General features: G+C 41.7%; 1 protein-coding gene across 1 annotated transcript in view; it reads right to left on the reverse strand.

Moving 5' to 3' along the window:
- The window catches only part of dnajc17 (DnaJ (Hsp40) homolog, subfamily C, member 17), a 164,537-nt gene that overhangs the window by 68,748 nt on the left and 71,641 nt on the right, over positions 1 to 24,148 (reverse strand). The window contains exons 6-9 of the mRNA XM_043698256.2: positions 15,772 to 15,868; positions 12,801 to 12,850; positions 11,879 to 11,956; positions 8,205 to 8,285 (exon numbers count right to left, since the gene is read on the reverse strand). Of these exons, the coding sequence (XP_043554191.1) occupies positions 8,205 to 8,285; positions 11,879 to 11,956; positions 12,801 to 12,850; positions 15,772 to 15,868 (306 nt within the window). The remainder of the gene's footprint in view (positions 1 to 8,204; positions 8,286 to 11,878; positions 11,957 to 12,800; positions 12,851 to 15,771; positions 15,869 to 24,148) is intronic.

Consider the following 24,148-nt stretch of genomic DNA (forward strand, 5'->3'; position numbering starts at 1 on the left):
TAACGGTATGGCTATGGAGGAGGCCCAGGATCTGCTTGTCCTTAACTAAGTGGGAGGGGTGTTGAAGTGTTCAGCCATGGAGCAGCAGGGTCAGTTGGCGCGGGTGTCCTAGAGATGTTCTCTGAAATGGTCCGCAAGTAGGCATCCGGTCTCCCAGATACAGCGGATGACATTGGTGGAAGTACAAGTAAATTTCTGTTGGATGTGGAATGGGCCTTGGATGGAGGTGAGGGGAGTGGTGTGGGCGCAGGGGGTGTTGACCTTACGAGAGTGTCGCGGAGGGAATGGTCTCTCTAGAATGGCGATAGGGATGGGGAGGGAAATATATATATGGTGGTGGGGTATACATTTGTAGGTGGCAGAAGATGATGCGACGTATGCAGAGGTTGATGGGGAGGAAGATGAGGACCAGAGGTGTACTGTTCTTGTTGTGTTGGGAGGGGTTGTGTTCAAGGGTGGTGGTGTGGGATGTGGAGGTGATGCGCTGGAAGGCATCATCGTGGGAGGAGAAATTGCAGACTTGGACGAAGGAGACCATCTGGGATTTTCTAAGGTGGAATTGGTCAACCTGGGAACAGATGCGACGGAATTGGGAATAAGGGATGGTATTTTCACAGGAGGTAGGGTGGGAAGATGTGTAATCCAGGTAGCTGCTGGACTGGTGGTCTTATAGCAGATGTTTAGTCGTTCACCAGAGATGGAGATGGAGAGGTCCAGGAAAGGGAGGAAGGTGTCTGAATGGTCCAGGTAAATTTGAGATCGGGGTGAAAGGTGTTGGTGAAGTTGATGAACTGTTCAACCAACTCATGGGAGCACGAGGTGGCGCTGATACAGTCATCGATGTAGAGGAGGAACTGGTGAGGGGTGGTGTCAGTCTAACTGCAGAAGATGGACCGTTCCAAGTACCCAACAAAGAAGCAGGCATAGCTGTGTCCCATACGGGTGCCCATGGTTACCCCGTTGGTTTGGGGGAAGTGGGAGGATTGGAAGAAGAAGTTGTTAAGGGTGAGGACAGGTCAGCCATGCCGATGAGGTTGTCGGTGAAAGGGTACTGGTTGGGACGGCATGAGAGGATGAAACGGAAGGCTGGAGACCTTTGTCGTGGCAGATAGATGTGTACAGGGACTGGATGTCCATGGTGACAATACAGTTTCGGGGGCTGGGGAATTGAAAATCTTGAAGGAAGTGAAGGACATGGGTGGTGACCCTAAAGTAGGTGGGGAGTTCCTGGACTAAGGGGGACAGGACGGTGTCAAGGTAGGCAGAGATGAGTTCAGTGGGGCAGGGCAGGCTGAGACAACGGGTCGACAGGTTTGTGAATCTTTGGTAGGAGGTATAAACGGGCGTTGAGGGGTTCACGAACAATGAGGTTGGAGGCTGTGGATGGGAGATCCCCAGAGGTGATGAGGTTGTGGATGGTCTGGGAGATAATGGTTTGGTGATGGGAGGTGAGGTCATCGTCGAGGGGGAGGTAGGAAGAGGTGTCTGCAAGTTGGCACCTGGTTTCAGAGGTCAGTGCACCAAACAACTACTGCACCTCCCTTGTCTGTGGGTTTGATAGTGAGGATGGTTCTCCATCAGGGCAGGACTTCTCAGTGAGGCAGTGGCATTTTCAGGACATTGCTGCACACGATCTCAGAATAGTGTCACATATTTAAAACAGAGATGAGGAAAAATTTATACTCTGAGGATTGTGAATTTTTTTTAACCAAAAAGGGCTGTGAAGCTGGGGCATTTGGTATACTTAAGGCTGAAAGAGACAAAATTTTAATCAGAAAGGGAATCCAAAGTTATAGAAAAAGGAAGGAAAGTGGAGTTGAGGATGATTAGATCAGCCAGGATTGGGTTTAGCACTGTTGACTCACAGCGCCAGGAACCTGGGTTCCAATTCCACCCACAGGCGACTCCCTGTGTGGAGTTTACATGCTCTCCTGTGTCTGCATGAGCAGTCTGGGTGCTCCAGTTTCCACCCAAAGACGTGCAGGTTAGGTGGACTGGCCATGGGAAATGCAGGGTTACAGGAATAGGGTAGGTCTTGGTGGGATGCTCTTCGGAGGGTGCGTATGGACTCGATGGGCCAAATGGCAAGTTTTCACACCATAGGGATTCTATGATTTTCAGAGGTTGACAGAGCAGACTCAACAGGCTTAATTCTGCTCTTACGCCTGGAAACTGAGCTGAATTTTAATAAGGGGCAGCATGGTGGCTCAATGATTAGCACTGCTACCTCACAGCACCAGGGTCCCAGATTCGATTCCAGTGTCAGGCGACTGTCTGTGTGGAGTTTGCACATTCTCCCTGTGTCTGCATGGGTTTCCTCCGGGTGCTCTGGTTTCCTCCCATAGTCCAAAGATGTGCAAGTCAGATGAATTGGCCATGCTAAATTGCCCATAGTGTTAGGTGCATTAGTCAGAGGGAAATGGGTCTGGGCGGGTTATTCTTCGGAGGGTTGGTGTGGACTGGTTGGTCCAAAGGGCCTGTTTCCACACTGTAGGTAATCTAAATTGTTAAACTGACTCCCCTCTCTGTTACAGTTTTGTATTTGTTCTGTTGGTGAGTGTATTGTCAGAGGTCAAAATATTCACTAGCTTTATCTGGTCAAATACATAATTTGGCAATGGGCTTCATTCTTCAATCTTATCATCTTAAAACGAAATAGTGCCGCTATCATAAGTAAGTTTTAAAATAATAGAAAACAAGGTCACTTTTATAGTCAATATAGAAATCAGGATTTAGTTTGTGCTAATCAATCTGATCTGCCATGTTAGTGCTTCAAACTGACAGTCAAATGAAATAGGTTGCAATGTCACCCATGATCAATCAGCAATTGTGGTCATCTCATATGGCCTGGAATGATACCTGAAACCTAGTAGAACAAGGAGCAGGTAATGGATACTTTAAATAGGGGTTACTTGGGTGTGAATTGATTGTATAAACATGGGGAGTTAGTAATCAGTGCAGTGGGCGTTTTATAAAGTGGTGCTAGCTGAAATAAAGCTTGCACCAGAAGTGGGGATGTGGAATCTGTTCAAAACCATCGATCTTCTGGTATATAACCGCACTTGCTGTTTTAAGACACATATAAAAGGTGTCACTGGGATTGGCTGCAAAAAGATTACTTTGGACTGTAGCTCAGCAAAAGTCAGTGTATTAAGATAACAAAAATGAAGACATGGCAGCCGAGAGCATCTGCTCACCATTCAATCTAGTAAAGCGGTTTCCAGCCGATAGCCTGTAGGGATCGTGCAAACTTTCAAACCTGACAGTTTGCACCATGAGGCCCAGACAAACTCAGTCTTACATGTTTAATACATTTAACACACAGCTTTCTCCAACATTAATTAATTAGATACGAAAGTCTGAAAAGGTACAGTAGGCCTGGCAGTATCTTTGGAGACAAAGCAGAGTCAACGTTACAAGTCCAGCGATGCATCTTCACAGCATTCTGAGTTCTGAAGAAAGGTCACTAGACTTGCACAGCTAACTCTACTTTCTCTCCACAGACGCTGCTCCAACTGAAAAAGAGTGGCTAAGGTAAACATTGGTCTTTTTCAGGATGTGAAGGGGGATTTAGTAATGGGATATGAACAGGTATTGTGTGTCGGTCTTCAATGTGGAGAACAGTAATTGACAAGGAGCTCCCTGCCCCCCCCTCAAAATTAGGGGGAGTATATTTAGGACTGAATTGACAAGGAACTTCTTTACCCAGAGAGTTGTGAATCTGTGAACCTGGAAACAATCATTATCACGAAAGAGATAGGGTTGGGCAAGCTAATGGAACCTGAAGTCTCCTGACCCTGATGAATGCATCCCAGGATACTGAAAGAGATGCCAGGAGACACAGCGAATGCACTTGTGGAATTTTCCAGAAGTCCCTGGACTCTGGGGCAGTTCCAGCAGATTGGAAAACAACAAATGTGATGCCACTGTCTAAAAAAAGGAGGTAGACAAAAGATGAGGAATTACAGACCGGTTAGTTTCACTTTTGGGGTAGGCAAAATGCTTGAATCTATTATCAAGGAAGAAATAGCAAGACATCGAGATAGAAATTGTCCACTGGATAAACACAGCATGGTTTATGAAAGGTAGATCACACTCAACTAATTTACAGGAACTCTATGAAGACATTATGAGCATAGTGAACAACAGGGACCCCGAAGATGTGGTGTATCTATATTTCCAAAAGGCATTTGACAAGGTGCTGCTCAAAAGGCTGCTGCATAAGATAAAGATGCACGGTATTATGGATAATATAATCAGCATGGACCGAGGATTGGTTAACTAACAGGAAGAATACATAGTGGCCCCAAGGATTGGTACAGGTAAACATAAAATTACCCTTTATGCAGATGATGTTCTTCTATTCCTCAGTAACCCTTTGATGTCCATACCTCGCTTAATCCAAGTTATTAATACATTTAGTGCATTCTCAGGCTATAAAATTAATTTTTCAAAATCGGAAGCTATGCCAATGGGTGGCCTTGCTGTGATACCCCGCTTAGCGGACGGTTCCCTTTTTCCCTTTCGCTGGTCCCTGGAGGGTTTCTTATATTTAGGCATTTTTATTACTCCAGTATTTGGTCAGTTGTATAAGGCTAATTTTGTGTATTTATTGGAAAGGATAAGGCAGGACCTCCAGCGATGGGGAGACCTGCCAATTTCCTGGCTGGGTAGAATAGCATTAATCAAAATGAATATCCTGCCCCGTCTCCTATATCCTATGAGAATGCTTCCGGTGATGCTGCCGAGGACAGCTTTATGTAAATTATACGGCTGGCTGAGTTCCTTTATCTGGAACCATAGGCGACCCCTCATTAAGCTGAAGAAGCTACAGCTTCCACAGGCAAGGGGTGGATTGGACTTCCCAGATTTTAGGAAATATCAATTAAGTTCCCTATTAAGTTATATAGCTGATTGGGTCTTGTCTGATCCACAATCAATCTGGTTGGACATCGAGGCTTCTCAAGTAAAATACCCACTTATTAACCTTCTATTCTCAGACAAGAGGAAAATCATTACAGATCACTGTAAAAACCCTATAATACTGAATACAATCAAGGCTTGGAATATAATGCGGCAAAATGAGGGTAATTCACATAAAACATCCCCCTATGCACCGATAGTGGGAGCATGGGGATTCCAACCGGGGTTAACAGATGCCACTTTTAAACTCTGGAGAGCCAGGGGTATCTCATGTCTTGGGGATTTATTTAAAGATGGGGTCCTGATGTCTTTCGGACAGCTGCGTCAGAAATTCGGATTACCCAATGGAGACCTCTTTCGATACTTCCAAATTCGAGATTTTATACAGAAGAAGACTACGTTATTAGATAGTCTTTATAAATCCGATAGAGAATGTAGTGTCCTACGACCAGTGGGGGTATCTTCCGTCAGTAATATTTATCATTTGCTACATGAAGTATCGGGAGATATGGATAATCTACTTAAAACATGGGATCAGGATCTGGGACTAGAAATCTCCACAGAAACGTGGAATGATATCTGGGAAAATGCTAGAAGAATTACTATTTGTAACAGAACCCAGGCTATCCAGCTGAAGATACTTCATAGGGCCCATATAGCACCGGTTCGATTGGCAAAATTTAAGGCAGGAGCATCTCCAATGTGTCCTAAATGCAAAATAGAGGTGGGCACTCTTGTACATTGCTTATGGACCTGTCATAAGATCCGTGGATATTGGACTAAAGTAGCAAGTACCCTGACAGAAATTTTAGGAACGGAAATAAAAGTGGACCCCGTATCTCTCCTCTTGGGCTTTTCGAACCTTCCCTCCCTGGACACGTACGGGAAGAGACTATTTTCTATTCTTTCTTTCTGTGCAAGGAAAAATATTTTGATGAACTGGGTGGCGGAGGGCCCCCCTGGACTTTCAAATTGGCACAGACTAATTATGGAATGTATTCCCCTTGACTTCCTTACAAATATGGTGCACCGAAAGACCGAATTATTTTATAAAATATGGCAGCCCTTTTTGAATTACATAAATACAGATATTTCGGCTATCCTAACAAGGGCTTTTATTTAATTGAGACTACGAACCTGGCTGGTCCGCGGCCCCTCGGGGGAGGAATCCCGCACGAATACGGGTTTTATCATATCTGATGTTAACACATCCCGAGCATGTAAGAGACTTAAATATACACCCTGGTTAGTTGTAGGTTAGATTAGTAGATAGTTGAGTTTTGTCTGTTTGTTTTTTTTTGTTGTTTTTTTTTGGGGGTTTTTTTTTTGTTGTTTTGTTTTGTTTTTTTTTTGTTGTCAAATTTTGGCTATTGTATATTTGAGCTAATTGTATATCAATGTTTATATCTGAGAGTTTTGTTCATTTTTGTAAACTTGTAAAAATGTTAAATTTCTAATAAAAATATCTATAAAAAAAAACTAACAGGAAGAAAACCATGAGGATAAATGAGTGCTTTTCTGGTTGGTGATCAGTGATTACTGATATCCCTCAGGGATCAGTGTTGGGACCACAATTATTCACAATTTACAAAGATGATTTGATCTTTGGGACAACATGCAGTATGTCAAAGTTTGTGGATGACAGTAAGCGTAGTGGTAGAGCAACATGTGCAGAGGACTGTAAAACTTTGCAGACAGACAGAGATAATTTAAGTGAGTGGGCAAAGGTCTGGCAGATGGAATACAATGTTAATAAATGTACAGTCATTCATTTTGGTAGGAGTAACAGTAAAAAGGACAATTATTTGAATGGTAAAAATTTACAGCATACTTCTGTGCAAAGGGACCTCTGCATGAATCACAAAAGGTTGATCTGCAGTACAACAGGCAATTAAGAAGGCAAAAGGAATTTTGTCCTTCACTGCTAAAGGGATTGAGTTTAAAAGCAGGAACATTATGCTGCAGCTGTACTGGGTGCTGGTGAGGCCACACCTGGAGTACTAAGTGCAGTTTTGGTCTCCTTCCTTGTGAAATGATACACTGGCACTACAGGGAGTGTTGAGGAGGTTCACTACGTTGATTCCAGAGTTGAAGGGTATGGCTTATGAGAAGAGACTGTGTAGACTGGGATTACATTCATTGGAATTTAGGAGAATGAGAGGAGATCATACAGAAACCTATAAAATTATGAAAGGAAAAGATAAGATAGAAGTAGAGAAGATGTTTCCACTGGCAGGTGAAACTAGAACAAAAGGGCATCGCGTCAAAATTAGGCGAAGTAGATTTAGGACTGAATTGAGAAGGAACTTCTTCACCCAGAGGGTTCTGAATCTGTGGAATTCCCGGCCAAGTGAAGGTGTTGAGGTTCCTCATTAAATGATTTTAAAGCTAAGATAGATAGATAATTCCTTTACTGTTCAAAAAGTTAAGGGTTATGGTGAGAGGGCAGGTAAGTGGAGCTGAGATAACGAAAAGATCAGCCATGATCTTATTGAATGGCAGAGTGGGCTCAAAGGGCCAGATGGCCTACTCCTGATCCTATTTTTAATGTTCTTATGTACTCTGGCTTAGATAAACTGTCTTAGCAAAAGCCTGTTGTTCAGCCAGGACATTGATTAGGCCACTGGTGGAATGTTGCGTGCAATTGTGGTCTCCTTCCTATCAGAAGGGTGTTGTGAAACTTGAAAGGGTTCAGAAAAAGGTTTACAAGGATGTTGCCAGGGTTGGAGGATTCGACCTATAGGAAGAAGTTGAATAGGCTGGGCTGTTTTCCCTGGAGCGTCGGAGACTGAGGGGTGACTTTATAGAGGTTTATAAAATCATGAGGGACACGGATAGGAGAAATAGACAAAGTCTTTTCCCTGGGGTGGGGCAGTCCAGAACTAGAGGGCATAGGTTTAGGGTGAGAGGGGAAAGATGTAAAAGAGACCTAAGGGGGAACCTTTTCATGCAGAGGATGGTGTGTGTACGAAATGAGCTGCCAGAAGAAGTGGTGGACGCCGATACAATTGCCAACATTTAAAAGGCATCTGGATAGGTACATGAATAGGAAGGGTTTAGAGGGATATGGGCCAGGTGCTGGCAGGTGGGATTAGATTAGGTTGGGATATCTGGGTCAGCATGGACGGGTTAAACTGAAGGGTCTGTTTCTGTGCTGTACGTCTCTATGACTCTATCTTCAGGCCTGTGTGGCACAGATAACTTACTGACCAAGGCAACAGATAGGTGTTGAGGATGAGAAGGTTATATCCACCTTGGAAAAGTAGAGACACAATACTCACAGCAGTCTTGGTTGAGGAGAATTCCACAATAGCGGAGCCTTTCTTTTTACTAGATATGAGCAAGTTCAAAACCTCACCGTACTGTAGGAAGAAATATCTCTTGATTAGTATCTGATACCAGCTCAAAACACCATCCTCTGCCAGTTTTGGACTTTAAAGCATTTAATAAACAGCACTCAACATTTAGTTATGTCCATAAAGTATAACTTCAAGCCAAAGGCAAAAAACATATCGGCAAACAGTTAAACAGAACATGTATTTGAAACAACAAATGCCTGAGAGTGTAACAGGTTATTGTTTTATATTAATTGTTAATGTTTTAAGTCATCACTAATTTACATTTTACAATACTTATTACTTTGTCCCTTCTTGCAGTGCTTTCATAACTGTATTTACATTCACTGAAAGGGAGAGAGGACAAGATAGGGAAGAAAGAATCATAGAACATAGAACATAGAACATAGAACAATACAGCACAGAACAGGCCCTTCGGCCCACGATGTTGTGCCGAACTTCTAACCTAGATTAAGTACCCATCCATGTACCTATCCAAATGCCGCTTAAAGGTCGCCAATGATTCCGACTCTACCACTCCCATGGGCAGCGCATTCCATGCCCCCACCACTCTCTGGGTAAAGAACCCACCCCTGACATCTCCCCTATACCTTCCACCCTTCACCTTAAATTTATGTCCCCTTGTAACACTCTGTTGTACCCGGGGAAAAAGTTTCTGACTGTCTACTCTATCTATTCCTCTGATCATCTTATAAACCTCTATCAAGTCACCCCTCATCCTTCGCCATTCCAACGAGAAAAGGCCGAGAACTCTCAACCTATCCTCGTACGACTTCCTCTCCATTCCAGGCAACATCCTGGTAAATCTTCTCTGCACCCTCTCCAAAGCTTCCACATCTTTCCTAAAGTGAGGCGACCAGAACTGCACACAGTACTCCAATACACAGTAATCATGTTAAAAAAAAAGAAAAGTATTTCAAATACAAAAACAAATATAGAACTTTAGATGTTATATTATTCTTTCCATGAGACTACAGTCAGCACTGTACCTGTTGCCTTCACAGGAAATTGTTAGTGTCAGAATGGTGTCCAACTGTGGACAGTATAGGACAGAATGGGAAGGCAAATTTCTAGCATGGAGGGGGACTGTGGTGAATTCCTTCATTTGATTTGTTAGTTTTTGTGCTCTCCAGTCACTAACCTCCTGCTCATTATCCCTCCCCACAGAATTCTTGACCTGAGAACACAGCCATATCTTGTTAACATCAATGCATGCCTGCAAGTTATGTCTCAAATGAAATGCAGGAGAAGTTTTTTTTTATTCTCTGGTATCTGGAAACTGATAACCATAGGTATGGAAAAATTGGGAGGTTCAGCATCTTTAGTTCAACAGGTAGCAGCACTCTGGCCATCCTACAGTGGCTGGTGGGCATTATATATGACCTTGTATTTCTGGAAAGTAATTGATTGTAGCATTACATTGAAATTGCAGTGTACAGGATCTTTTTGTTACCCATTACAATTTTTGCAGGTGCCCACTAGTTCATCAGATCTCAGTACCTTTTTGTGCTTGCTGACACAGACATAATATTTCTGATGTTCAATATAACACATAATTTATGCAATGGATGGCTAACACTGCCCTTCAAACACAGGAACTAGAAACCCTGGGAATCAACAAGAGACTGCAACATTTGTTTGACTTTCTTCTTTACTCTCTCTTTCCACTACATTTCTCTGGGACAGTGTTCTATGGTACTCAATCCCCTTTTGTGTCAACACAAGGCTCAGCAAACCATATAATTAGAGATGGGTCATGTCTGAGCCTGATGTAATGCTCACTCAATGTCCATATGGAGACATGTTCTACAAGTAGATGTGGGAAGGTGTCAGATTCCTACCCTTCCTTTGAGCTTGTGGTCACTGACCCCAGCATAACAGCATGTAGTGTATTTACCCAGCATTGAACAAAGAAAGCCTCCTTTACAAACCATATGGCCATGAACGCTGGGAGGTCTATTGGGACCCAGCTTCTTAATTAGAGTGGGAACATTTCAGGAAGTTCAAAACTGGATGGGGTGGGGGTGGGGGTGGTGGTGCTTAAAGATCAGGCCAAGATATGAAAACAGACTTCAAAAATTCAGTGCTTGGAAAGTTCGCACTTGGAGAGTTACCAAAATAAAAGTGCTTACAAGAGGTGTATAGCTTTCAAATAAAATGAAATTGCGTGATTTTCTTGCAGAATCGCTTGCAAAGGAGTTCAGCAGTAGGATCAACCTTTTAGAATATTTTTTAAATACATCACACTGCCAATCCCAAGCTATTATGAAAAAACCCACTATCCCTCGTGGATAATAGGTTCTTTACCAGACTCCAACAGGCATGGCATTCTACAGTTTGTGACAGGATATAAAGTTTACTGAGCCCCATGATGACATGATAACAACTAATTTGATAGAGGCTAATTCTTCAACTTACAAATGAACTGACTGGTCTGCATTTTAAAAAAATTCAATCTTAGGTATCCAGTTATTTCAATTTAAGCTAATAATTATTTACATCTTACTTACATCATTTCATACTCTTATTCCCACAACACCAATTTCTCAAAGCTGCTTAAATCTGCAGTTCTGATATCTTGGAAGGAAAATTTTCAATCTCCAAATTGAGGGCTGCTGCTTTTATTTAGCTTCCAAATGGAGGTTAGCATGAAGCCATGCATTTGAATATTTTAACAAGTACTAATTTACACTTCTCCATACTTATTACTTTGTCCCTTCTTGCATTGCTGTCATAACTGTGGAGGCACCATCGATAATTGCACAGTCAAGTCAATTAAAGACTGCATAACTCAAAGCTGTGAATGCCAATTCTACTTTCAACAGCAGTCTCAAATTTAGTTTGACCAGAGTTCCCTAGTGCTTCCTTGAAAGAAAAAAAAAGAAAAAAATCTTCTCTGACTGTGGTGAGTTTCAGGACTGTAACTGAAAGCAATGACTGCCTGCAACGTTTCAGTCTGAGGTTAAAGATCTGGATTTCTACCCCCTTGACTCTAAACATTCAACATGAACCAGTTTTCTGTCACGGTCACCATTTGACTGTATAACAGTTCGATTGGTGAGTTACCAACCCAGAGGTTTAGAAGTCAAATCCTACCAAGACAAGCTGTAACATTTAATGCAACAAAAGCAAACATTTGTGGGTGAAGCATCAAGAAAAATGGTTGGATTATCCTGAAAACGAAATTGGCTCACAAACATCTTTCCATAGTTTAAAGGGGAAAATAACTAAGCGTGAGGAAGAAAGGAATAAAAAGATAGGCTGATACAGTTGGCTTGACTGTGTTGGCTTGACTGAAATATAACGGAATATAAATGACATCAAATTGGCAAAATGGCTTACATAGGTACTTAACTGTAGATGAGTAGCATGGATTTAAAAACCTGAAGAGAGAGCTAAATTGCTTTAAGCTGGCTGTTCACTTCTTTGTCAGTACAAAAGGTGGCTACTATCTGAACTGACAAACTGGAGCCTATCCTCGGAGGTGGTAATGGGGAAATACAGGAAGCAGGCTGCGGGGGCGGGGTGGCAGTTCAGAGTTTTCAAATCTGGTTGGGTCTCAAGACCTCTTGATTGGAAAATACTTGAGAACAACTTACCTTCTTCAAAATGGAGAGGAGGTATTCATGAGAGTAGCCACCATTTGATTCGTCATCTTTCTTACACTTCCATTTCAGCTAAGAAAGAGAAAGGGAAGAGATCAACGTAGTAACTCTTTAATGCTACCCACCACTATCCTTTCATTCTGTACAATGACTGACTCTAAATCTTTACCACAATCTAACAGGCAGCATCTGCCTGCATTCGATACTCCATTGACCACTCCTGGCTGAGATCAGCAATGCTCCGTTGTTACAATGCTGTACTCAAAGTAAATGATAAGTCATCTTTGGTACATCAATCCAGACAACTTTCAAGTTATCTTCTTTTGTACATAATGAGGAACCAAGTACTCCAGAAGGACAATCATCCAATTGCACCATCACTGAAATTTACTCAAATGAACAAAGCTGGTCCCACAGTGTGAAAATCCAGCTGTCCCACAGACAAGTTGAAACACTGCTATTGGCCTCAATGAGTGAGAAAGTTTTTTTTCAAATCAGCCAAGCATCTTCATGTCTATCACAGATAGCCAGACCCTAGATAGTAACAGGTCCAAGATTAGCTCTGATATAAGTGATCACTCAATGAAAGAAAAATTAGGGCTTGAGGTACTGGAGGCTGATGCCCTTGGAATCTTGTCTCAATAAGTGGCTGTATCGCCAGTGCAGAATTAAAAGGGGATGAAATTAAAAGAAAACCAGGAAAGCTTGTAAATAAATTTAGACCCACTGCACAAAGGGAAAGCAAATGCCAGTTAAAAATGAAAATTAGGACATTTCTCAGGCCGTCTGCTTGGATTCCCAGTTGCCTGCATTCACTGCTCTCCATACATCCGAACAGAGACACCCACAATACAAGTTGCATTTTGTAGACATTAACACAAATCATGCTAACAGCCAGCTCATTAGAACTACTTACTTTCAGTTTAGGGGTTGAGTTGTTTATGGAATCAGTTCGGACATCAGATCCTACGGAACATCAAAATGAAAAATATGAAATCCACTCAGAAATAATAAGCCGCTGTGCCAGCATTGCCTGATTGCTGCACAGTGACAGCTTACTGCAAACAGAGTGACCAATTCTGAACCAGGACAGAGAAACAGAAAGAAGCCAACTGTTTTAATACCCTTCATGAGAGATTTCTAAATATCTGAATTTTCAGATCCTTACATAATGGTGTCACATGTAAATCTGTCAGCCCCAGCACTGATCAAACTCACAGCCACACCATTCCTCTACCCTGCATAGAGCAAAGCCTCACACACAGCTTAATTTCTCACTGAAGTCCCCACTCCTCTATGATCCACTGGCCTTTGCTCCAGGTCTTCTCTTGGCTCTGCGCCCCTTCTGCTGTCCTCCCCAACACCTTACAAGCAACCTCCCAATTCCCCAGTGGCTTTCCCTGCTCAGTGATCTCTGATTCAAATTGAGGTGAACCTTGGTGTCAGTGGTAAGCCAGGAAGTCAGATCCATCACTAGGCGGGAGTAAGGGTAGGTATTGATTTCACTAACATTTAGCTCAAGTAACTATTAAGCTCAAGTGAATCAGGACTTTCTGAAATCTCTGACTTTAAGATACATTGTCAGAAGGTTCTAGATGCAGGTTAATTGTCAATTGGAATTTACAATTTCCCAGAGTATTCCCTCTGAGTCAATTCCATCAGGATTTCCCAATGTTCCCGATGTGTAACTGAAATCCAATTGGTGCTACAAATCTCTCCCCATTGGAAAATCCAGGCTGCTTCCTTGTATTGTCCCCACATCCTACTATCTGCCCCAGGCTGGCTTCGGATTGGCTCCAATATATGTCCAAATGATCCCCAAAGCCCCCTCAACCTCGCCATCATCGAGTGGCTCACTCTCCAATGTAGCTCACTCGCACATGAGTGATAAGGCACCTGGACCCAACTGGTGTCCATTTTATCATGAAAACATAACGTTTTAATCTTGTTATCAAAGATGAGAATTAAAATTGCTGACACAGATTTGTGACTTGATTTTCTCTTGATAGCACAATGTATTTATATTCCTCAAAATTTCCCAGGCAAAGGGGAAGGCAGATGGGCATACATTGATCCACAAGAAGGGACATCAGACCTGATCCCAACATCCTTTTGCCCTCTGTGAGCCTTCACTCAGGCAGGTACAGAAATGGATATGGAACAGCTAATTAAGTCCACACGTGATACTGCATTCTCACGTATACTGTCAGTGCATGGGTTGCACAGTTGTCTTGATCTCATCAGAATGCAGTTAGCAAGAGCTGAACTGATATAAGTTGGCAAGATTGTTGATGGCCTTAAAGTGGACTTAACAGCAATCTAGGTTTGTTCAATATATCGTTTCAGTTGCATGACACTGTAATCTTTTGCTATAAACTCCGTGTCTTATGATTCTGCTTCTTAGCTACCTGATGAAGGAACAGCGCTCCGAAAGCTAGTGCTTCTAAATAAACCTGTTGGACTATAACCTGGTGTTGTGCAACTTTTAACAATAGCCTTAAAAAAAGACTTGTGCTGGCAGAATTCATTTTGTAAGGTATAAATCATTGATTTGAGAGATAATGTCTACCATGTAAGATTCTTTTCAAGTGTCGCAGTTGTTAGGGAGGGAGTTCCAGGATTCTGACCCAATGATTGTAAAGGAACAGCAATATATTCCAAGTGTGCGGCTTGCAGGTGCTGGTGTTCCTACACTTCTTATCTATCATATTATTTTGATGCCATGAACTTTTTCTCAGAACAGGTCTCCACGCTTGGGTTTTTCCCCAAAGCATGGTTCCCAAAATTGAACACAACGCTTAAATTGTGGCTAAGCTTGAAATTCACAAGGTGGCTCAATGTTATCTCTTGGCTTTTTACCAAGTATCATATAGGGAAGACAGATTGGATGACCAGTAACAAAGAAAAAGCTTTAACAACTTGTTCTATTTTAAAAATGCGAACTTACCTGTGTTGTGAGAATTCAAGGAAAATCTATTCTTGCTCACACTGAGAACATGTTGTAGCACAAACAGTACACCTATACCAATACAATGTGTCCTTGGCTAAATGCATGGATTTGTGGAGTTTGCAATGTGCACAATATTTTATAAATATAGACTACAAGATAAGTCAGGCTCTACATGTTCAGTCAAGATTTTGCAGAATTGATTGTTTAAGAAGGCATGCTTGCCTTCATTGTTCAGACCTTTGAGTAGAGGAGTTGGGAAAACATGTTGAGGTTGTACAGGTTAAACAGGCCTCTTCTGGAGTACTGTTTCCAGTTCTGGTCATCCTGTTATAGGAATGATATTATTAAGCTGGACAGAGTTCAGAAAAGGAATGCAAGGTTTGAGTTATAAGGAGAGCCTGGATAGGGTGGGAACTCTTTTCACTCGAGCGTAGGAGATTGAGGGGTAACTTTATAGAGGGTTTTAAAATCATAAGAGGTATAGATATGGTGAATGGCAGGTGTCTTTTCCCTAGGATGGATAATTTCAAGACTAGGGGGTATATTTTTAAGATGAGAGGAGGGGCAACTTTTCTTTTACACAAAGAGTGGCTCAGAGGAAGTGGTGGATGCAGGTACACTTACAACAGTTTAAAGACCTTTTGTTAAGAACATGAATAAGAAATGTTAGGAGGGACATAGGCCAAGCACAGGCAGGTGGGATTAGTTTAGTTTGGGAATGGTTGGCATGGGAGAGTTTCTGTGCTGTTTGACTCTATAATTAACAGGATAGCTAGCCTGCAGACTAAGCCATAAAGTTCAAAATTTGGCAAATGGTCAGCCTCACCCATGAGGCCATGGTCCATGTGGGCAAAGAATATGGGAAGGATGAATGATAAAAATGAGAAATGAGAGTTCCCAGATAACAAAACGTACTGATAAACAGGCACTATTTTACCTTGCAGCCTCTGCTCTCTCTCCAGCAGTATTTGTTCTTTGACGAGCCTCTGCTGTTCCTCTAAATGTCTAGAGCCCTCTTCCCTTAGCCTGGCAATCTGCAAGAGGACAAAGAGGTCTTCTGTTGGTTGGTAACCAAATGCAATGAGAATTTCTGTTCAGGAATTAATGAATAAAATCAATGAAAAAGCAATAGAAGCAGTGAAGAGCAGTATGGTGACTCAGTGATTACAGCATTACAGCAGCACGGACCTGGGTTCAATCCCACCCTCAGGTGACTGTGCAAACTCCACACACATTCTCCCCATGTGAGCAAGGGTTTGCTCCGATTGCTCCGGTTTCCTCCCACAGTCTAAAGGTGTGCAGGTTAGGTGGATTGGCCTTGACAAATTGCCCATAGCGTCCAGGGACATGCAGGCTAAGTCAGTTAGCCATGGAATTGCAGGACTACAAGGACAGAATAGGACAGGGGAGGTGGGTCTGGGTGAGATACTCTTCAGGGGGGGGTGGACCCGACAGACTGAAGGGCCTGCCTCTACCCTGCAGGAATTCAATGATTCTGTGAAAAATGTAACGACTAGGACAAAGTTCATGTCTGGCAAAATAAGTAAATGAAAGCAAATGCAAGACTGCTGTTTCATTTTCATATTAAACCATATTATATTGTTTCTGATACTTCTAAATTTCTTCCTCTCTTTCTCATTAGGCTGCTCTAATTTCCTAATGGATAGTTTGATCTAAGCCGACAGATGCAAAACAAAAGGTCATTCTTTGTTTTTGAATGTCGGTAAACATTTCAACCACAGGAGAATCATAAATGATACTGATCCTGTCTTCATTCAACAGCTACATTTCTTGCTCTCCCAGCAGAGGGGACAAACAGGAGCAGCAATGCTTTAAGTTCTTCTTAGCTGATGGGTGCTGAGGCCAACTACAAAACTTGTGACTAAGCTGCAAAACAGGAAGAAGCGTGTTAAACTCCCAACCCCTCTCTCCACAGAACACTCTGAAACCTTGCCACACCCTATTTGAAATACTTTTTAAGATCCTTTGGTAATTTGACATGCCCGAGCAGCTCAATTGTAGCTTTGCAACATCGAATCCTCAGCCAAATTAGGGTTCAGTAACATCCGAACCATTGGAACGTACAGTATTGGGGCCACTTCTAACAGTGTCTCAGTGAGTGACAAAAAGCGCTTCAACGAGTGATAACAGAAGTTAGAGAGCCTATGTCTCCATAATAAACACTGCTAAAGGAGACACCAAAGCAAAGCTTTTCGTATTGCACTCCTCAGGACTAGGACATGTCACAACCCTTGATGGGAATGGTACACTAAATCATCACAAATGTATAAATGACGCATTTAATCACTTACATTGCTGATTGGCTTGATTTGACCATTATATAAAAATGTCTTACCAGGTTTCATCAATAAACAAAACACAATGAAGAAAACAACTGGTCAATTCTATAAAAACACAGTAGTACCTAATTTCCAGCTTTCAAATAAAAAACATATGTAGTCCTTAAATGCCTTCCTTCTTAAAGGAGATGACTTTTAGTAACGTTTAAACCATAACTCAAACAAACCCAGATGCTGAGAAAGGCACATGATAAAACATAGGTCAGAGTAACAAACATCAGTCTGGAGGACAATATCACCTCCCTCATTTCTCAAGAATAAGAGAATTACCTGTACTTTACAAATACAGTACATTCTGGATTAGTGGTGCTGGAAGAGCACAGCAGTTCAGGCAGCATTTGAGGAGCAGTAAAATCGACATTTCGGGCAAAAGCCCTTCATCAGGAATACAGGCAGAGAGCCTGAAGGGTGGAGAGATACGTACAATATTCTACTTTCTCCCCACCCCCACCCTCCTCTCACGTATCTCTCCACCCTTCAGGCTCTCTGCCTGTATTCCTGATGAAGGGCTTTTGCCCGAAATGTCGAATTTACTGCTCCTCAGATGCTGCCTGAACTGCTGTGCTCTTCCAACACCACTAATCCAGAATCTGGTTTCCAGCATCTGCAGTCATTGTTTTTACCTAAATACAGTACATTGTCAGTTCCAAGCATTTGAGTAACTGCTACACTGTGCAAAAGTCTTTGATGTATTGTCTCTCAATAGTATCACTTTCAGGTTAATCCATTAACAATTAACTTTGTCCAAAACAGGCTTCAGAGATCACAAGGTTTAAGGAATTAAAGCCTTGAGACCAACTTCTGATTGTGTCATTAAGGAAATGAAAAAAAAGGATAGATCTAATATATACACCAATATACAATGTTCTACTAATTGGGGTTATATAGCAGCAGTGACGAGACCTCAGCGAAAGCCATTTATGAACACACAAATTAGGAGCAGATATAGGGCCATTCAGCCCTTCAACTCTGCTCCACTGTTTATGTTCAAAATTCCATGTTGGGTAACCTTTGATTGGCTTACACAACAATAAATCATCTACTTGACCTTAAAAATATTTAATGATCCCACATCCAATGCCTTCTGAGGCAGAGAGTTCCAAGGTCACACAACCTTCTGAGAGAATAAAAAAAATCCCCTCATCTCTGTCCTAAAAGGCTGACCCCTAATTTTAAATCACTCTTCCAGTGGTTCTGCCTCACCTAAAAGAAGAAACATCATTTCCACATACAACTTGTCAAGACAGTTAAGAATCTTACAGACTTCAGACCTTATGCTTTGACACTCCAGAAAAAGAAAGACCATACTGTACCATCTAGGCAAACCGGTTACTCCAAGTATTAGTGTCATAATCCTCCTCCAAATTGTCCATAATATATTCATATTCTTCCTTAAATAAGGTGACCAAAACTGCACAAATTATCTAAGATGCAGTCTCATCAATGCCCTGTATAAATTGAAGCATAACTTGTTACTTCTATGTTCAATTCCTCCCATAATAAAGGATAGCATCCCGTTCGCCTTCTAGTTAAGGTTTTCTAGCTGGGGATTAACTTAATTCTCTGGAACATCTTAATTTGTCTGCACCTCAGAATTCTGCAGCGATTTTCCACTTAAATAGTGCTCTATGTTTTTTTCCTACATTAAAAAGGGCCAGTTCGCTCATCAAGCCTGCATCTATCACTTTCATCCAAACAAGCTGAAAAAAAAAAGAGACAATTGCAAAGGCTGAGTCTGGGACCCCTGACCTTTTTTCATTTTCTTTCCTTGTCAATAGCAATTGGAAAATAATTTATAACACCAAAAAAGCAAAATGACTGGGTAAAAACAGAATATTGGTTAGCACAAAGGGAACATCCACTGTCCTTCTTGAATCCTCAACTGAACAGGTTGATCCAACATGTCAGCTAAAGAGTTACATCTTTGACAACGTAGAACTCCCTGACACCACATTTCAGAGACTGTATGTAATACTTCATTGAATTTAAGGGCCATTCAGCAAATGTACATGAGGCTTCTCCCAGAATACTTCATCACACTTCATCAGCAAAGGCTACTATCCCTTAACATTTTATCCAACTTCCCATTAAATGTATCCAATGAAATCAGCTCACCTATTCACTGTAGTAGCAAATTCCACATTCTAAGCTCTTTCTGAATGAATAAGCATCTCCTGAATTCATTATTGACTTTCTTTGGCTGAACTTTCCCACAGTTGGAAACATTTTCTCAATACCATATCCACAAACATTCACTCCTTCCACCACCAATGCTCAGTTGCAGCAGTGTCTACCGTCCACAAGATGCATTGCAGAAGCTCTTCCAAGCTCCTAAGACAGCACCTTCCAAATCCAAAAACACTACCACAAAGGCAGCAAATTATATGGGTACACCAGCAAATATCTTCATAACTTTCAGACCTCTATAAGACTATCATCCAAGTTTTCTCTTTTATGTAGAATTCAGCCATAGACCGTTCATCCTTTTCAGATATCACTATTCTTTGTGAATATTTTTGTATTATATAGTGACTTTACCCTTTTTAAAATGCAGAAAACTGAACCTTGCATCCATTCTAACTGTGCTTTTGAACAAGGTTCAGTAGGAGTTTAACATAACTCTGTTTTACAATTTTATTCTGAGAATTTGATGTTATATTTTCCTCCCCACTTCTTATAATTTGTGTTTTCTTGGGTTCAATTCATAGAGACCAAGACACAGCCACATTCTGAAACTGAATAGGACATTCAATAATTGAGCAGAGTTAAGTTGTTAAAATCTGAGCTCTTCTCCAATTCTGATCACCTTCAAGGGTTCATTACAGTTCAGAAGTAAATTAAATCCACTATGAGTTAAAATCTCTACAAATGTAATTTTTAAGCCATGGCAACACAGAGGCTATCTGAGTAATAGACTGAAGACCACAAATGTGTTCTTGGATTACAAACTGGACTTTTCCTCACATGATTAATATCAGTGTCAAGCTGTCAGTCAACTCAAAGAGTTAGTAAAAGCAAAAAATGCTGTTACTTTTATTGAAACCAATCCTAAAAATCACAGTTCACCAAAAGCTGAGCAATCACAGAACTATCAACATCAGCAATTAATTCAAACCCATTAAAGCAGAGAGATTAAATTTCTACCTTTCAATCTGTTTGCATCAACACTTTTATCCTTTATCCAACATGTCCAGTTCACGTAGCCAAGAAAATTACACTAGTTTGTTTCCTATAATTGACATGGCAATTTCCCAACTTGTAATTGCAAAGCAGCAGATACCAGCTTAAATCCTGGATAACTAAAAACATATCCAAGATAGAAAATCATTATCTTATCAGACAGCAATTCTGGAATGTGATGTGTCAGAAATATTTAGTGACAACTTGCCCTCAAAAAGCACCATTAAGATGGTTCACAGAGACATAAGGAGAAACAAGGCACTTCGAGTCATAGAGATGTATGGCATGGAAACAGACCCTTCGGTCCAACCCATCCATGCCGACCAGATACCCTAACCCAATTTAGTCCCACCTGCCAGCACCCAACCCATATCCCTCCAAACCATTCCTATTCATATACCCATCCAAATGCCTCTTAAATGTTGCAATTGTACCAGCCTCCACCACATCTTCTGGCAGCTCATTCCATAGACGTACCATCCCCTGCGTGAAAACGTTGCCCCTTAGGTCTCTTTTATATCTTTCCCCTCTCACCCTAAACCTATGCCCTCTAATTCTGGACTCCCCGACCCCAGAGAAAAGACTTTGTCTATTTATCCTATGCATGCCCCTCATAATTTTGTAAACCTCTATAAGGTCACCCCTCAGCCTCCGACGCTCCAGGGAAAACAGCCCCAGCCTGTTCAGCCTCTCCCTGTAGCTCAGATCCTCCAACCCTGGCAACATCCTTGTAATCTTTTCTGAAACCTTTCAAGTTTCACAACATCTTTCCGATAGGAAGGAGACCAGAATTGCATGCCATATTCCAACAGTGGCCCAACCAATGTCCTGTACAGCTGCAACATGACCTCCCAACTCCTGTACTCAATACTCTGACCAATAAAGGAAAGCGCCTTCTTCACTATCCTATCTAGCTGCGACTCCACTTTCAAGGAGCTATGAACCTGCACTCCAAGGTCTCTTTGTTCAGCAACACTCCCTAGGACCTTACCATTAAGTGTATAAATCCTGCTAAGATTTGCTTTCCCAAAATGAAGCACCTCGCATTTATCGGAATTAAACTCCATCTGCCACTTCTCAGCCCATTGGCCCATCTGGTCAAGATCCTGTTGTAATCTGAGGTAACCCGCTTCGCAGTCCACTACACCTCCAATTTTGGTGTCATCTGCAAACTTACTAACTCTACCTCTTATACTCGCATCCAAATCATTTGTATAAATGACAAAAAGTAGAGGGCCCAGCACCGATCCTTGTGGCACTCCGCTGGTCACAGGCCTCCAGTCTGAAAAACAACCCTCCACCACCACCCTCTGTCTTCTACCTTTGAGCCAGTTCTGTATCCAAATGGCTAGTTCTCCCTGTATTCCATGAGATCTAACCTTGCTAATCAGTCTCCCATGGGGAACCTTCTCGCCTTACTGAAGTCCATATAGATCACATCTACTGCTCTGCCCTCATCAATTTTCTTTGTTACTTCTTCAGAAAACTCAATCAAGTTTGTGAGACATGATTTCCCATGCACAAAGCCATGTTGACTATCCCTAATCAGTCCTTGCCTTTCCAAATACATGTACATCCTGTCCCTCAGGATTCCCTCCAACAACTTGTCCACCACCGAGGTCAGGCTCACCGGTCTATAGTTCCCTGGCTTGTCTTTACCACCCTTCTTAAACAGTGGTACCAAGTTTGCCAACCTCCAGTCTTCCAAAAGCAAACATGGGAAATTAGGAGAAAGAGGTGGAGAAGTTTAAGAAGAAATTCAGAGATTATGATTTAGGTGGCTGAAAGTACAGCTTACAATAGCAGTTTAAAAGTTTGAAGGCAGAGAAACAGTTTGATGTAGTGAGAGTTGTAGGGGTGGAAGCCATTATAAAATGAGGAGCAATTTTATGAAGGGATCTGAAAAGAACAAATGGGTGAGAAATTAAAATCTACAACTTATAGACTGGAAGAAAATTAATGTAGGCGTGAGGAGCAGAGAGCCATTGTGCTGGATAAGGTTTTGTTTGATCCATTGCATCTGATGGAAAATGCTTTGGAGTAATCAAGTCTTGAGGTGACAAAGGCATGAAACAGGTATTCAATAGTAGATAGTCTGTAATGGATGGCATTGAGGAAATAAAGGCAAGCAATTTTTATCATTGAGAGATGAGGAAATCAGAAGCTCAGCTCAGGTGTCAATAGGGACAGCCCAGAGATCATCACCATGGAGGGCTCGAGTTGATAGTGAATGCTCAGTGTTTGTAAATTGGGTATTAAGGCAATGGATAGAAAATTGGATGCATCCTGATAATACAGGGAATGAATGAATTACAAGAGTGATGCAGTGATGTAAGTTTAAGTAACCAACATACATCGGAGTTCAAATGGTACCGCTAAAGGACAGTATTCACACAAAGGTAAAAAAGAATCTAAGGAGGGATTCCTGGTAGACCTGTGAAGTGAGAGAACAACTAAATAGGTGAGACATTTAAGAATAGGCTAGTTCGATGGTTTAAAGAGAGGAGAATACAGACAAACAGAAGCAAAGCAGGTGCATGAGATTGGAATAACTATCCTTATGGAGGACAAATACCACATGGCCTGGTCAGACTCAATGGCCTGTTTCCAAATGTAATTTTATTAAGCACGGAACCAAGCAAAAGGTGCCCGACAGAAATTTTAAAAAAGCATAGCAGTTGGAGAGGATGACTGGATCAACTACGTTGACAGCTGTAAAGAGGTGAAAGATGAGCTGCAACAGCATGGTTACAGAAAATGCCAAGGATATGGGCTATTCTTGATGACCACAGCTGAATGCACACCTATCAGGTTTCATAGCCATGTCATCCACAGCAAATCTACCTTGTATCTCCAGAAACGGATGTCTTACCTCTCAACACCTGGACTCAAATGTACGTTGCAGCACTCAAGATTAATTGACAGAACTTGCAATAAGTTTTTTTCTCCAGAATCAAATTTACTCAAGAATGAAAGTCATTTACTGGTTTTTGCAGAAGCAAAAGAGCATTTCTCTCCCTTGTGCTTGAAACCCAGCACACTAGCATCTGCCAATTTATTTTTTGGCATCATCACATTTAATCTGGGGTTACACAATGGGAGAACAGCCTGAAGTTAGTATTTTGTTTTAAACAAAAATAAACTTAATTTTATTTGACATGGTGTTCCAGCAACATATTTTATTAGTTACAACCTTCCTGTATATGTTGTATGCATTGCCTGACCTGTAATTAGAGTTTACACTGCTTAAAACATTTGCATTTGTGAAAGGCTCCAGTTTCACTTGATCGCAGCATTAGGTTCACCAGATCCACTTGGATGCTTTCTTGGAGGCTGAATCACATGACTCCATCTCCTACCATCTCATCCCCACATTCCTATTGTTAATAACTCAAAAGTCCATCCTCATTGCGCACCACCTTCCTTCATTAACTAGAAAGCAAACAACCTTTTTCTATAAACTGACCACTGATCTTTGACCAACAAAAAATTTTTCCGCCTATCCTTGACTATTTTTAATGCTTCCATGATTCTTCTCTAGTTTGTTCACAGTGCCCAGCCCTGGGGAACCCAATGCTAAACACAGCCATTACTTGTTGTCTCCTAGTCAGAAGGCTTCAAAACTGACATGATGTACAGTCGACAAAGGCAATTCAGCAGTGCTCATTATGCTACCTCTTGGATTGGGTATTAAACCGAAACGTTGTTCAGGCGAGTGGAAAAGATCACTTGGCACCATCAACAGCCCCCAACACCCCCCCTCCAAACACTTCA

The sequence above is a fragment of the Chiloscyllium plagiosum genome, unplaced genomic scaffold, assembly GCF_037043375.1.
Source record: "Chiloscyllium plagiosum isolate Xiang-an unplaced genomic scaffold, Cpla_swu_hap1 HiC_scaffold_8, whole genome shotgun sequence".
In the NCBI taxonomy this organism is placed as follows: Eukaryota; Metazoa; Chordata; class Chondrichthyes; order Orectolobiformes; family Hemiscylliidae; genus Chiloscyllium; species Chiloscyllium plagiosum.